Source organism: Salminus brasiliensis, chromosome 2, assembly GCF_030463535.1.
Source record: "Salminus brasiliensis chromosome 2, fSalBra1.hap2, whole genome shotgun sequence".
Classification (NCBI taxonomy): domain Eukaryota; kingdom Metazoa; phylum Chordata; class Actinopteri; order Characiformes; family Bryconidae; genus Salminus; species Salminus brasiliensis.
Genome location: NC_132879.1, coordinates 8452079 through 8465295, shown reverse-complemented (window position 1 = coordinate 8465295; position 13217 = coordinate 8452079). Strand labels below are relative to the sequence as shown.

Below are 13217 nucleotides of genomic sequence, written 5' to 3'. Positions count from 1 at the left end.
CCATGCTTCACAGTTGGTATTGTGTTTTTTGGATGCAACTCAGCATTCACTCTCCTCCAAACACAACGAGTTGTGTTTGTACCAAACAGTTCTACTTTGGTTTCATCTGACCATAAGACATTCTCCCAATACTCTTCCAGAACATCCAAATGCTCTCTAGCCAAATTCAGACGCGCCCGGATATGTACTTGCTTAAGCAGGGGAACACGTCTGGCACTGCAAGATCTGAGTCCATGGCGGCGTAGTGTGTTACTGACGGTAGCCTTTGTAACATTGGTCCCAGCTTTCTGCAGGTCATTCACTAGGTCCCCCCGTGTGGTTCTGGGATTTTTCCTCACCGTTCTTGTGATCATTTTGACCCCACGGGCTGAGATCTTGCGTGGAGCCCCTGATCGAGGGAGATTAGCAGTGGTCTTGTAGGTCTCCCATTTTCTGAATATTGATCCCACAGTAGATTTCTTCACACCAAGCTGCTTGCCTATTGTAGATTCAGTCTTCCCAGCCTGATGCAGGTCTACAATTTTGTTTTTGGTGTCCTTCGACAGCTCTTTGGTCTTCACCATAGTGGAGTTTGGAGTGTGACTGTTTGAGTTGTGGGCAGGTGTCTTTTATACTGTTAACGAGTTCAAACAGGTGCCAATAATACAGGTAATGAGTGGAGGACAGAGAAGCCTCTTAAAGAAGAAGTTACAGGTCTGTGACAACCAGAAATCCTGCTTGTTTGTAGGTGACCAAATACTTATTTTCCACCATTATTTGCAAATAAATTCTTTAAAAATCAGACAATGTGATTTTCAGACATTTTTTTCTCATTTTGTCTCTCATAGTTGAGGTCTACCTATGATGTCAATTACAGGCCTCTCTCAACTTTTTAAGTGGGAGAACTTGCACAATTGGTGACTGACTAAATACTTTTTTTCCCCACTGTAAGCATATAACATTGAACTGATAACCAGCTGAGCTGTGCTTTTACATTACGTGGTTGTTAACAAATGTTGTGATCATATCTTTTATTGATTGACTGATTATATGTATTATTGGTGTTTGGTGTGGCGCAACAGATAGCAACAGATAACACCACTACCTGCTAGTGAGCTACCACACCACGTGGGAGACTGGGGTTTGATTCCCAGTCTGGGTGACTATACTGCGCTACACCAATTAGAGTCCTTGGGCAAGACACCTAACATTACATTGGCCCACCTCTGTAATACCAGTAACCTTGTAAGTCGCTCTGGATAAGAGCGTCTGCTAAATGCCATAAATGTAAATGTAAATTATTTGTGCCATGATGACCAAATCAATCCTAATTCCCGCAGGGTGAACAGGGAGCTCCTGGACTGGATGGAGTCCCTGGGGTCAAAGGAGCCACTGTGTGTAGACCCTACATTACTGCATATATTATTTTTTTTTATTTACTTATTTGTTATCACAGTACTTCAAGGGTCCATTGCACATGTGTAGTAGATGCTTACCTGACATTCAACTAAATCTCCCTTAAATGCAACTGAATTGTAAGTTGGATGTAAATGATTGTGTAGTGAAAGCCTGTTTAGATGTTAGGTTTATGTTATGGGTAAGGTTAGGGTTAGGATTTAGGGTTGATTCAAGGGCAAGCATAAGGGTTAGAGTTAGGTGCAGGGTTATATTCAATAGACAACCATTTAGCTGAGAGTACAGTTGCATTTAATAGGCATTCAGTTGAATGTTAGTTGAATGTCCAGTGAGCATCTACAATGACCATTGGAAGTGATATAATTTATTTATTAATTTATTTAATTAACTCAGCCATCCCATATGAGTCTAGATTATATGTTTTGTTGATCTCTTGTTTTCCCCCAGGGTGAGACTGGAAAGCTGGGTCCAGTCGGCCCCATGGGACCCCAGGGTCTTACGGTGAGTCTAGCAGTCAGCGAGTGGGAAAATGCCAGATCCCTGTCCTCCTCTTTGAGTCGAAACAGAGTAGTCTTCTCATTTCTGCTGCTGGAGCTCTGTTGATCAGGGATCCCACACTGTTAGCTCAGTTTGATGTCAGCAGTCCCCCCCCGTGATTTCTTCAATTTGCACTGCTACTGAGGATAATTAACGATCTCTCAAAAGTGAAATTATGCACAACTGTTTGCCTAATTCACTCAGTGTGATTCTATGCAGATATTGTACGTCCGTACATCCAGCCAAATGCTCTCATATTCTTTTTAACCAGGTTGAAAGATGATGTTCAGTTTTAATGTTCTCCACAGGGTGAGAAAGGAGATCGGGGTCTGATGGGTCCTCGTGGAATCAAAGGTCACACAGGTCACAAAGGAGATCAGGTGAGGCCGGGCACTCGCAGTGCACTACATGTTCCCATGACCCTAAACACACAGCAGAGGCGGCTGTGGAATGGATAAAGCAGGCTAATAATAAGCTTTTGGATAACACAGTACAGTTAAAGGTAAATTAATAAACAAATGTCTTAACTAATTATTAATTGACACTGCTTAAGACATTATTAAGTCTTACAAAATGTTTAAATAATGTTTCATTAATTAACACAACAAATGTCTTAAACATTTCTAAATGATTAAATATTAATACTACAGTAATAGTAATTCTACATATTACGTTATACACATATTTATTTTACAATTAACCACCAACTAACTAATGGTCGGAATATTAAGTAACCTATTACTTATAAGTTATTACACAGTTTATAAGTATTATGATTTTTTTTTTGCATTTAGGTTAATTCAATTTGTATCATTTAATACATACAACTACAGATACACTACAGAGCATTATAATTTAAATGATTAAGTAACCATTAACTAGAGTCTTGTGTTAACATTTGGTAATGTTTGAAGTATTATACTACAACTACAACCTATAACCACATTACTGTCATAATAAACTGAAGGTTTATAGGCTCTAAAACAGAACCCTGTGGGGCTCTATGCTAAGTTGCTAACAGTTGGCAAGTAAGTCAATGAATCTTTTCTAATGGAGTTTAAGGGATTAGGGCAACAATTAAAAGATCTCGAACTGCATATTTAGAGGTTTCCCTGATCAGTCCAGTCCACTCATTAATAACCTGTTCCTGAGTCAATGTGGGTTTATTAGACCAGGAAACACTAAGACTTGGTCACTTCATGCATTTTAAGTATCAGGATTATATCTGGATAAGGTTAAGCCACATAATACTGCAAGTGTAAACACACCCAAGACTCATTTTAACCAGATGCACACCCCTCCCAGTACAACCAAAACACCAGTAATAATTGCAGTGCAACAAGTGAATTTACATACTCTGTCCCACACAGCAATCAGATTTTAGCCTGACTAGCCAGAGACGCACTTGACTACCAAGTGTAAATGCATGTGGCTAAAGTCTCAGGATATAATCCAGATACTAGTAACATGAAGTGGCCAGGTGTAAACAGAGTCTAAGATGGGCAGGATAGAGGATACTCCAGGACTAGCTGGGAACCACTGATATAAGGCAACAACAGCCCACATGCTTCTCCATGATCCACATTAAGACTTCTTGATAAAGGCTGATATCTGCAGTCAGACTCCATGGTCTTCATGTAGATGTCTATTAAAAAAAAAACATAATAACCAGAAACCTGTGAAATTCTGAGAAGAGGAATGGTCAAATATTCAGCCAACATTCTGCCAGAAGCTTGTTGATGGCTACCAAAAGCATCTGGTCAAGGTGCAACTTGCTTAGAGACATTTAACTGGTATTATAGTGCTGGAGGTCTAATTCTGACCCTGTGTTTATTTTAGAAAACCCGTTTTGACACTCATTCTGCCCACAGCTCAAAGAAATCACTGAAAGCTCATGTTAATGTTCACGATTAGTGTATACAAACACTACAACTACAGTCAACTTTATACGTTTGGTACACCACTAAACTGCCTTATCTGTAAAACAGCTCACTATCAAATAAGCAAGATAATCAGATAGTCAAGATACTTTGTTACTGTACTTAAGTACAATATAAGCAGTGGATATACAATATGAGCAGTGGTGGCTCAGCGGTTAGAGCGCCGGGATATCGATAACAGGGTTGTGGGTTCGATTCCCGGGCTCGGCAAGCTGCCACTGTTGGGCCCTTGAGCAAGGCCCTTTACCCTCTCTGCTCCCCGGGCGCTGGAGTTGGCTGCCCACCGCTCTGGGTGTGTGTGTGTACTCACTGCCCCTAACACATGTGTGTGTGTGAGTGTGTGTTCACTACCAGATGGGTTAAATGCGGAGGATACATTTCGCTGTACAGTCCACGCTGTACAGTGACGAATACGTGCACCTTTACCTTTATAACCTTTTTAGCACTCATCCCAGATCTCAAAGACTAGAAACTGTGCCCTATTTACTATGTAGTGCACTGCTTTGGTATTCTGCCAAAAACATAGTGGCAAACTGTCAGTGCACTGTAAGAATCCCACAGAGTCCACATGAATTTCCACTGAAGAAGTTACAAGGAGGAGTGAAGTCCTGCTGATTATGGTGGACCACTCTGGACAAACATACTTCTTAATGGAACCAACAGTGCTTCTTCTATGGCATTGCTCAAAGAACCCTTTAAAGCACCTGCATTTCACAGAGAACAGGACCAGTTTGTGACCCCAGTCTATTCCTGTGAACTCATTGAACACCCCTTTCAGATCAATACACATGTTGATCTCAGTGATTCATGCTATGGGAAATAATTGGCAGGTCATTACTGTAGAAGAGAATGTGCCCTCCATTAACATGACTGGTGAAAATAAAGTAGATGAAGGAACCTGTGAATAAATCAATCACTAAATCAATGGGTTTACCAGTAAGGGAATGAAGTGGTCTCTGGGAGCTGAAGTATTGACTTTCCTAGTATTGACTTGCAGTGTTGAAAAGGTGCAGACTGCATGTTGTCTTGTATATGAGTGTGTGTGTTTGTTATTTGCAGGGTCCTATGGGTGTAGTTGGTCCTAAAGGAAGTGAGGTATGTGCTGGAGGACTAAATTCCTAATGCAGACTCATCTTTAACTGTTCGTCTCATTAAAAACCCACATCACACACTTTCCTTCATCTCCATCTGCAGGGTGATCCAGGTGCCACTGGAGATCCAGGAGTTCAAGGTGAACAGGTACAGTGTGACCCATTTGTATTCAAAATTATCTCAGGAATAATATCTCTTTCTGTGTTGACAGTGGATCACAAAGTTGGCGATAACAGGGTTGAGTTCTTAACATAGCATTAGCAAAACCAAATAAATGTGACTAGCATACAGGCTAATTGCGGGACATTGTAATTATTTAAGATTTAGTGATTATTTATGTTCTTTAAATAAGTTATGTACTTTTAGCCTAAGCTGTATGTCGGTTGTAAAATGGATGATTAACTCTAAAATAATTGTTTAAAGTAATTGATTAATTTAGTATATTAAACTAAAGTGTAGTTAAAGTGGTAGTTTAAGTTTATAGATTATGTTTAAGAGTAGTGGTGATTTTTGTAGATTTAATTGCAGTTATGCTGGTAGTTCATACATAAGTGTAGTTATGGTTATAGTTTCTATTTATAGATCATATTTAAGTGTAGTTATGATGGTAGTTTTTATTTATAGATTATATTTCAGTGTAGTTATGAGAATAGTTTAAATGTATAGATTATATTTCAGTGTAGTTATGGTGGTAGTTTATATTTAGTGATTATATTTCTGTTTAGTTATGGGAATAGTATGAATTTATAGATTGTATTTCAGTGTAGGTATGGTGGGAGTTTAAATGTTTAGATTATATTTTAGTGTAGTTATGATGGCAGTTTAAACTTATATATTATATTTTAGTGTAGTTATGATGGCAGTTTAAACTTATATATTATATTTTTGTGTAGTTATGGGAATAGTCTGCATTTATAGATTGTATTTCAGTGTAGGTATGGTGATAATTAATATTCAGTGATATTTTTTCTGTGTAGTTATGGTGGTAGTTTAAATGTATAGATTATTTTTTAGTATAGTTATGGTGGTAGTTTAAGTTTCTAGATTATATTGTAGTGTAGTTATGATGGCAATTTAAATGTATATATTATTTTTTTGTGTAGTTATGGGAATAATCTAAATTTATAGATTATATTTCTGTGTAGTAATTGTGGTAGTGTATGTTTAGTGATTATATTTCAGTGAAGGTATGGCAGAACTTTATATTTAAGTGTAATGATGATGATGCTGGTGAGCTATTTTACTGAACACACAGAGGCAGTGAAATACCCTTTACTTCTATTTTTTCTTTAGTTTAGACACCCCACTCAGTATGCATTCATTCAACACAGTTCTACTTTTCCACAGCCCAATGCTGGAGGGTTTTATACCCCGCCAACTACACTTGGCTTGTTTTATTGGTCAGAGATGTTCTTTAGAGATATATGTTGTGCAATTAAATACCAGTGCCAGTCATGGAGTACTCTAAAGCAGCTGAATTCTGCACTAATTAGAAGAGTGTCTGGATACTTTAGGACATATGCTGACATTGATCAGTTTACATATGTAATATCTTGAAATATTGTGACTGAATTCTTAACTTGTTAATGAATTAAATGATGTATTTATTTATTACAGGGTCCCCCAGGCGTTCCTGGAATCAAAGGAGAGGTTTGTGTGCAAGATGGGTGCTCTGTACTCCCCTCTTTATTTCTTTGTTTAAAGTTGATTGTTTTTTTTGTTTTTTTTTATTTCTTACTGCGTTGTTTTTTTTCTGAAGCGAGGAGAGAAAGGCCAAAGAGGAGCTACAGGAGCTGATGGACGTCCAGGACAGCCAGGGCATGAGGGTCTGGCTGGACCCCAGGGGGCAAGAGGCCTGGAGGGAGAAAGAGGAATGGCAGGACCCCCAGGACCCAGAGGATTCCCTGTGAGTCATCCGTCAGGATGAACTTTTATTTAAGTATTTAAAAAAAAATAAAAATAGGAAATATAGGAAATATGAGCTGCACTGTTGTTTTCACATACTATATTTTTATTTTATATGATTTAAATTCATATATTACATTAAGATCTTTTCACCCTGTTTATGTTGCTTAGGGTCCCAAAATGAGTGATGAGAGGATTCGGGAAGTCTGTGCAGCAGTCGTTGAAGGCAAGATCAGTGTTTATTTTACAGTACAGAACAATGCCTGGAACCCGTATATTGGGTGGCATTTGAAGCTCTGATGCTTTTAAGAACCTGAGATCCAGAGCAACCAGATTGATGAATGTTGTGTTCATTCCGCAGAACATCTGGACGCTTACAAGAAAGAAGTGGCTAAGAAGCCTCTGCCTATTGGTGCTCCTGGTACCCCAGGACCAGTGGGCCCACCTGGACCCCCCGGACCAGCTGGATCTGCTGGAGTAGTTGGACCCCAGGGAATGCCAGGTCCTCAGGGACCTCCAGGGTTTTATGGACTACCAGGAAAACAAGGACCTAAAGGTACAGTTTTCATTAGGGAAGTGTTGTAGTTTTTGAGTCTGTGCCTGGTCTTCAGACGCTGAATGAGAGGTGGAAGAAGATCCTCCTTTTTATTCCATGAGAGCACAGCTGTATAGTCAGCTCTGTCACAAGCAGAGCAATCCTGTGAACAGGTTGGGTTTTATGCAGGCCAACATTCACATGAAGCTGAAATGACAGAGAAATGAGATGAAATATAGAAGAAATATAGAGAAATATATGTATATAACCATTTTTTTTTTTCAAATGTCAGAATGATTATTTATTAATTACATTTATTACACAAACTCAGCCCTGCCTCTAGTGGTCTTGACTACAACAGTACGCTGCTGAAAAAGCCAGCTTGTTTCACTTAAGCTGCTTAAGCTAATTGACCTAATTGAAGTTCTCAACTGAGTTTGATGGTTTAGCTGGTCTACCAGCATGACCAACAAGACCAAACTTGTCCATCAGTACGGCCAGGTTGACCAATGTGGTTGACCAGTGTGGCCAGTATGACCATACTGTTTGTCTAGCATTAGAAGCATTATCATGTCAGTCCACCAGTATGACCAGCTTGACCATCAGCATGGTCAAGTTATAGGTAGGAATGTTTTCAACATCCCTAAGCATCAAAGACCATCTTAGAGCTTCTGAAACCTGGTCTTGAACTGAGTTTCTCAGCAGGGTATGAAAAGCTGAATTTCAATGGCAATCTTCTATGGCAATAGGCTGACAGTTCACCAAAATGCGTTTCTGGCTGAGGCCTTCTTTATGGAGAGCTTTTAGTGTGAAACTTTAGAGAAAAAAATTAAGTTTCTTTTTATTGCAATTTCTTGATCACATCTAAAATCAGGCATTGTATGTTTGGCATCATTTTTCCCGAGATGCAAAACATCATGAAGCCAACAGTTCATTACAGCTAACGCTGCTAATAATCCCATAATTGCAATTCACCTTCGGATGCACTACCTCAGATGACACAACAGGGATTGATTTCCCGCAGTTTGCTCCTCATGCTAAACTCAGGGGGGGCTTTATCGTCATGTATCTTACAGCTTCATCATCCCGATGCTGAGTTCGGCTGACGCTCATTAGCCCTTTAGCTGGGGAGGAAGACTGTGCTTGTTAATGAGTTTTGAAATGGAACTGTAATAAGGAGATGGTAATGAGATCACGCGGTGGAACTGCATCTCAATTGTTCAATAAATGAACCCAGAACAGTTTGTAAGTGCCAAGAGAGAAAAAGTAAAAAAAAAAGACAGCTAATGTTTCGCTAATGTAATGTTAAGGAGAATGGGACACATTAGTATGGAGTAAAATGTCAACTTTGTATACACCAATAAAATGGCTTTTTCAGGGGGTTTTAGGTAATGTAATGGTTCATATACACAGATAAGTCATAACATTAATACCACCTCTTTTTTCCTACACTTATTGTCTATTCTATCAGCTCCACTTAGCATATAGGAGCACTGCATAGTTCTATAACTCCAGACTGTATCCCTCTGTTTCTATGCATACTCTGTTAGCCTCATTTTACCCTGTTCTTCAATGGTCAGGACACAACAGGTCTGCAGTGACACTGACATGGTGGTGATGTGTTAGTGTGTGTTGCTCTGGCATGACCAACACAAACTGTGCAGCAACAGATGAGCTTCTGTCTCTATTCAGTGAAAATAACTGAACTCTAATAAAAGAACTCGCCACTCACATACAGTAAGTGGTATTGATAGCAGCTTGTGCAGATGTGAGCGGCAAGTGCAGTGCATAGCACATCAAAACCAGCTTGAGCTGTGTGTAGAAGTCCCAGAATTCATTCATATACTATTTCTTATACAATTCTTGGTGAGCACCGTTTAGAAGCACATCTGCAACCCACAATGTGAGCTAGCCATGCTAAAGTACAGCCTTCAAGCATGGGGGAGGTAGTTTCATCAACAATTCACAGTAAGTGCTTGCCAGGCTAAAGTACATCATCAACAGCTCACAGTGAGCGCTAACCAAGCCAAAGTACAGCTGCCAAACCAGGGGGAGGTAGTTTCATCAACAACCCACAGTGAGAGCTAACCAGGCTAAAGCACAGCTGCCAAACCAGGTGGAGGTAGTATCATCAATAGCTCACCGTGAGAGCTGGCCAAGCTAAAGTACACCCTTTAATCATGGTGGTGGTGGTTTTATCAACAACCCACAGTGAGAGCTAGCCAAGCTACAGTACACATTTTAAACATCATAGAGGTAGTTTCATCAACAACCCATGGTGAGAGCTAGCCAGACTAAAGAACAGCCTCCAAACATGATGGAGGTAGTTTTAACAACTCACAGTGAGAGCTAGCCAGGCTAAAATAAAGCGACCAAACATGGTGGAGGTAGTTTCCCACACGGTTCCCAAAATCACTAAGGTAAACATTGAGAGAAGCTCATATCCTCCTATATACATTCAAATCTGTTTTTATGCCCGGATTAGTCAGAAATGTCCCTTAGATGTGATAAGTGTGATATTCAAATTTTAGCATTTAGCAACTTTGTGAAGTTTGTCTTGATTAAACATGGAATTCAATATGAAGTAGAAATAGGTTAACTTGTGGGGTAAGTTAGACATCTCCACTCATGTGACTTTCAGATGAATTACAGTGAATTACACAACAGTGGGTGCTAGAAACAGAGATGGGTGTGGCTTGTATAAAAACATTAACCCTTTAAATCCAAATGTGTAATATGTGTGGGTTTTTGATACCTCTGCAACAATAATTATTAATCTTAAATATTAATTATTATTATTATTATTATTATTATTATTATTATTATTATCAAATAATATACATAATGACAACAATAAATAAAGAAATAATAATAATTACATAAGTAATCAGATACATGGTCTCTGCCCCAGAAAAGTATACACAGAAAGTTTGACATTTTAGTACAAGTGCTTCAACAATGTTGTGTTATATATGTTTTAGTTTGTTTAAAAAACACCTGCTCTGAGCACTCCTGACAGATTTAGTGTCAAATACAGTACAAAATACAACTTATATGCAGTGTTCATTTACTTTTGAAAAAATAAATAAACACTTCAGTTAAACAAGTAAACTTTTCTGGTAAGTAATTGTTGGTTCTGGGTTTGAAGGGTTAATAATCTTGCTCAAAACTGTTTTATTTTTCGCTCATTTCATTTAATGACATTATTTAGCATCATTAGAAGGCCTGGGCCTACACCTTCTTGGTTAAAACAGCGCTGTGTGTGTACATGAACATGTGTATGTTTGTTACAGGTGATCCTGGAGTTAGAGGCGAGAAGGGTGATAAGGGAGTTGGAATCCCAGGCATCCATGGAGAGCCAGGCGCCCAAGGTAAAGCTTCAACTGCCCGAGGTTTTCTTTTTGAAATGAAAGGTCACGTTGACACTGTTGCATGATGACCGGCAGAATCACATTCATTTCAAAAGAAGTGTTCTCTAAAATGAACAACTTTTATTTTATATATTTAATAATGCATTCAGTTCATTCAGTGCCAAATGTTTGTGGACATCCTATTCTTCCAGGGTTTCTTCTGGAATCAAGGGTATTAATAGGAGGTTTATGCCCCTTTACTAGTCTGTGCCACCTTATGGGGTGTCTGGATTCCTCTGGACATTTGTTTGTGAACTTTATAGTAATTAAATTATGCAGTTGAGCCATTCTAGGATAAAATGAGGATAAAACAATGAGATGAAATGCTTTCAAAAGGGCCAATACATATCCTATAAAGACTTTCTTAACCATGAGCATCAGATTTTTAGATAAGCAGAGGAACATGAGTACAAGGACAGAATTTCCAAAGAACACGTAAAGCCATTAACTACAACTGAGAACCATGTCTTAACTGTTTAGTGGAAGTTCTTCACTTTTATTTATTTACAGATACAGATCATGTCATTGTGTTGCATCTTAATTTCTTCTCATATTTAAGGCTAATGTCAGTGTGACCAGACAAACCTGTAATAGTTCTGAAATGGGATTCTGTGCCATTAAAGGTTTTAGTAGTGTCTCACCTGTCTGCTTCCTTCACTTCTTCATGTGACGTAGGACCTCCTGGCAAGCCCGGCATCGGTAAGGATGGCCAAAATGGCGCCCGAGGAGAAGCAGGAACACCCGGTATTCCAGGCACCCCCGGAACCAGGGGACCTGCAGGACCTCCTGGCCTCTGTGACCCCTCAAACTGCTTCAGACCCCAACCCCTTTACGTCATGAGTGGGAAAAAGCCCCTCAACATTAAGGGCCCATGAACTAGGTGAAAGCTCTTGAAAGAAACCTTCAACCATCATCGTCATCATAATCAGTGTCAAATAGCCAATTGTGTGGAAGTGCATCTAATAAACTTGAAGAGACTCCAGATGTTCCAGGTGAAGCTGCATAAATGGGGGAACCTTCCGACAGCTGTACAGAGACTTTCATCTTCACGAAGACAAATCCTTTGAATATTGATCCAGTGTGCAGTTATAGCTGTGAGTTGTACATACAATAAAAGGAGGAAGTGCAGATGGTTTCATTTTTATAGCACAAGCTGGGAATCTGATGAGCAGCTGTAAACCAAAGCCTTTTGTGAAATGATTTGGGGTGTGGGAAGTTTTTATTTCATTTTGTTTTAAAAAGTTAAAAAATGCCCAATCGAGTAATTGCGATGTATTTCTACAATTCCTTTAATAAAAATCTGATCAGAAAACAGTGGCGGTTATGCTACCAAAGACTAAGCTAAATCAAGTCCACGTAACATTACTGTGGTGCAATGATTGGGATTCTGAAATAAAAATTCTCCAGGAAATCAGTAAAGGTTGTCCATTTGAATGTCTCATTCACATAAACTGTATCTATCAATAACTGCTTTAAATCCAACATGCTGTATGTACTGCTGTTTCGTGGATTGGTGAGCTGTCCAGCCCTGAAGTACATTTAGCTTGGCACACACTCTTGAATCAGGAGAGTTTCCATTGATGAGGATGTTGGGAACAGCTCCCCAAAATGGTGAGGGTTATGTGTCTTGCTCTAGGGCACCTCAGTCATAGATGCCAGTCCTGGAGATCGAACCAGCAACCTTCTGGTCTCAAGCCTACATCTCTTACAGTCCTAATTTTGTAATATTGTACTTTGCACACAATCAAGAGAATTTCTGTTGAAAAGGGTGTTAAGAATACACTCATAGGGTTAGGTGCCTTGCACAAGGGCACCTCAGTTGTAGTTGTCAGTTGTAAATGCTGGGGATCAAACTTTCAACCATCTGGTCCCAAGCCTGCTTCTCTAACTTTTAGGCTGCACCTGTCAATGTGAGCCTGTATCCATCAAGCCAGTCCTGGGGATTGAACTAGCAACCTTCTGGTCCCAAGTATGCTTCTCTAACTTTTAGGCTGCATCTGTGAGTGTGAGCCTGTATCCATCAAGCCAGTCCTGGGGATTGAACTAGCAACCTTCTGGTCCAAAGTCTACTTCTCTAACCTTCAGAGTGTCCCTGTCAGTGTGAGCCTGTTTTCCATTATTGTTTCCATCCTGAAACATGAAGTTGTGACGAACCTAAAGAACGAAACCTGGTGTTCAAAGTTTTTGGAACTGTGTGCTTTTCTTGTCCAACATGAGCTGCTTGAAGCAGCCTGTATTATTAATGCACCTTTTGTGAATAGACTACACTGAGGAAACAATTACATGCATCACTGTTCATAAAAGAACAGCACAACATCATTTGGCAGTTCTCAGCCATTTTTTTCATCTTGGTCTTTAACGTCAGTGCCAAGGTAAATAGACTCTCATAAAGGAAAGGCCAAT

The 13217-nt window shown here is 39.4% G+C and overlaps 1 protein-coding gene across 1 annotated transcript in view; it reads left to right on the top strand.

Annotated features, from left to right (window-relative positions):
• LOC140549003 (uncharacterized) overlaps window positions 1-11941 on the top strand; it is a 52259-nt gene extending 40318 nt beyond the window's left edge. Inside the window, exons 28-38 of the mRNA XM_072672206.1 lie at window positions 1320-1373; window positions 1843-1896; window positions 2241-2312; window positions 4932-4967; window positions 5067-5111; window positions 6582-6614; window positions 6724-6870; window positions 7041-7095; window positions 7231-7425; window positions 10698-10775; window positions 11490-11941. Coding sequence (XP_072528307.1) covers window positions 1320-1373; window positions 1843-1896; window positions 2241-2312; window positions 4932-4967; window positions 5067-5111; window positions 6582-6614; window positions 6724-6870; window positions 7041-7095; window positions 7231-7425; window positions 10698-10775; window positions 11490-11689 — 969 coding nt within the window. The 3' untranslated portion in view covers window positions 11690-11941. The remainder of the gene's footprint in view (window positions 1-1319; window positions 1374-1842; window positions 1897-2240; window positions 2313-4931; window positions 4968-5066; window positions 5112-6581; window positions 6615-6723; window positions 6871-7040; window positions 7096-7230; window positions 7426-10697; window positions 10776-11489) is intronic.
• Window positions 11942-13217: the final 1276 nt, after the last annotated feature.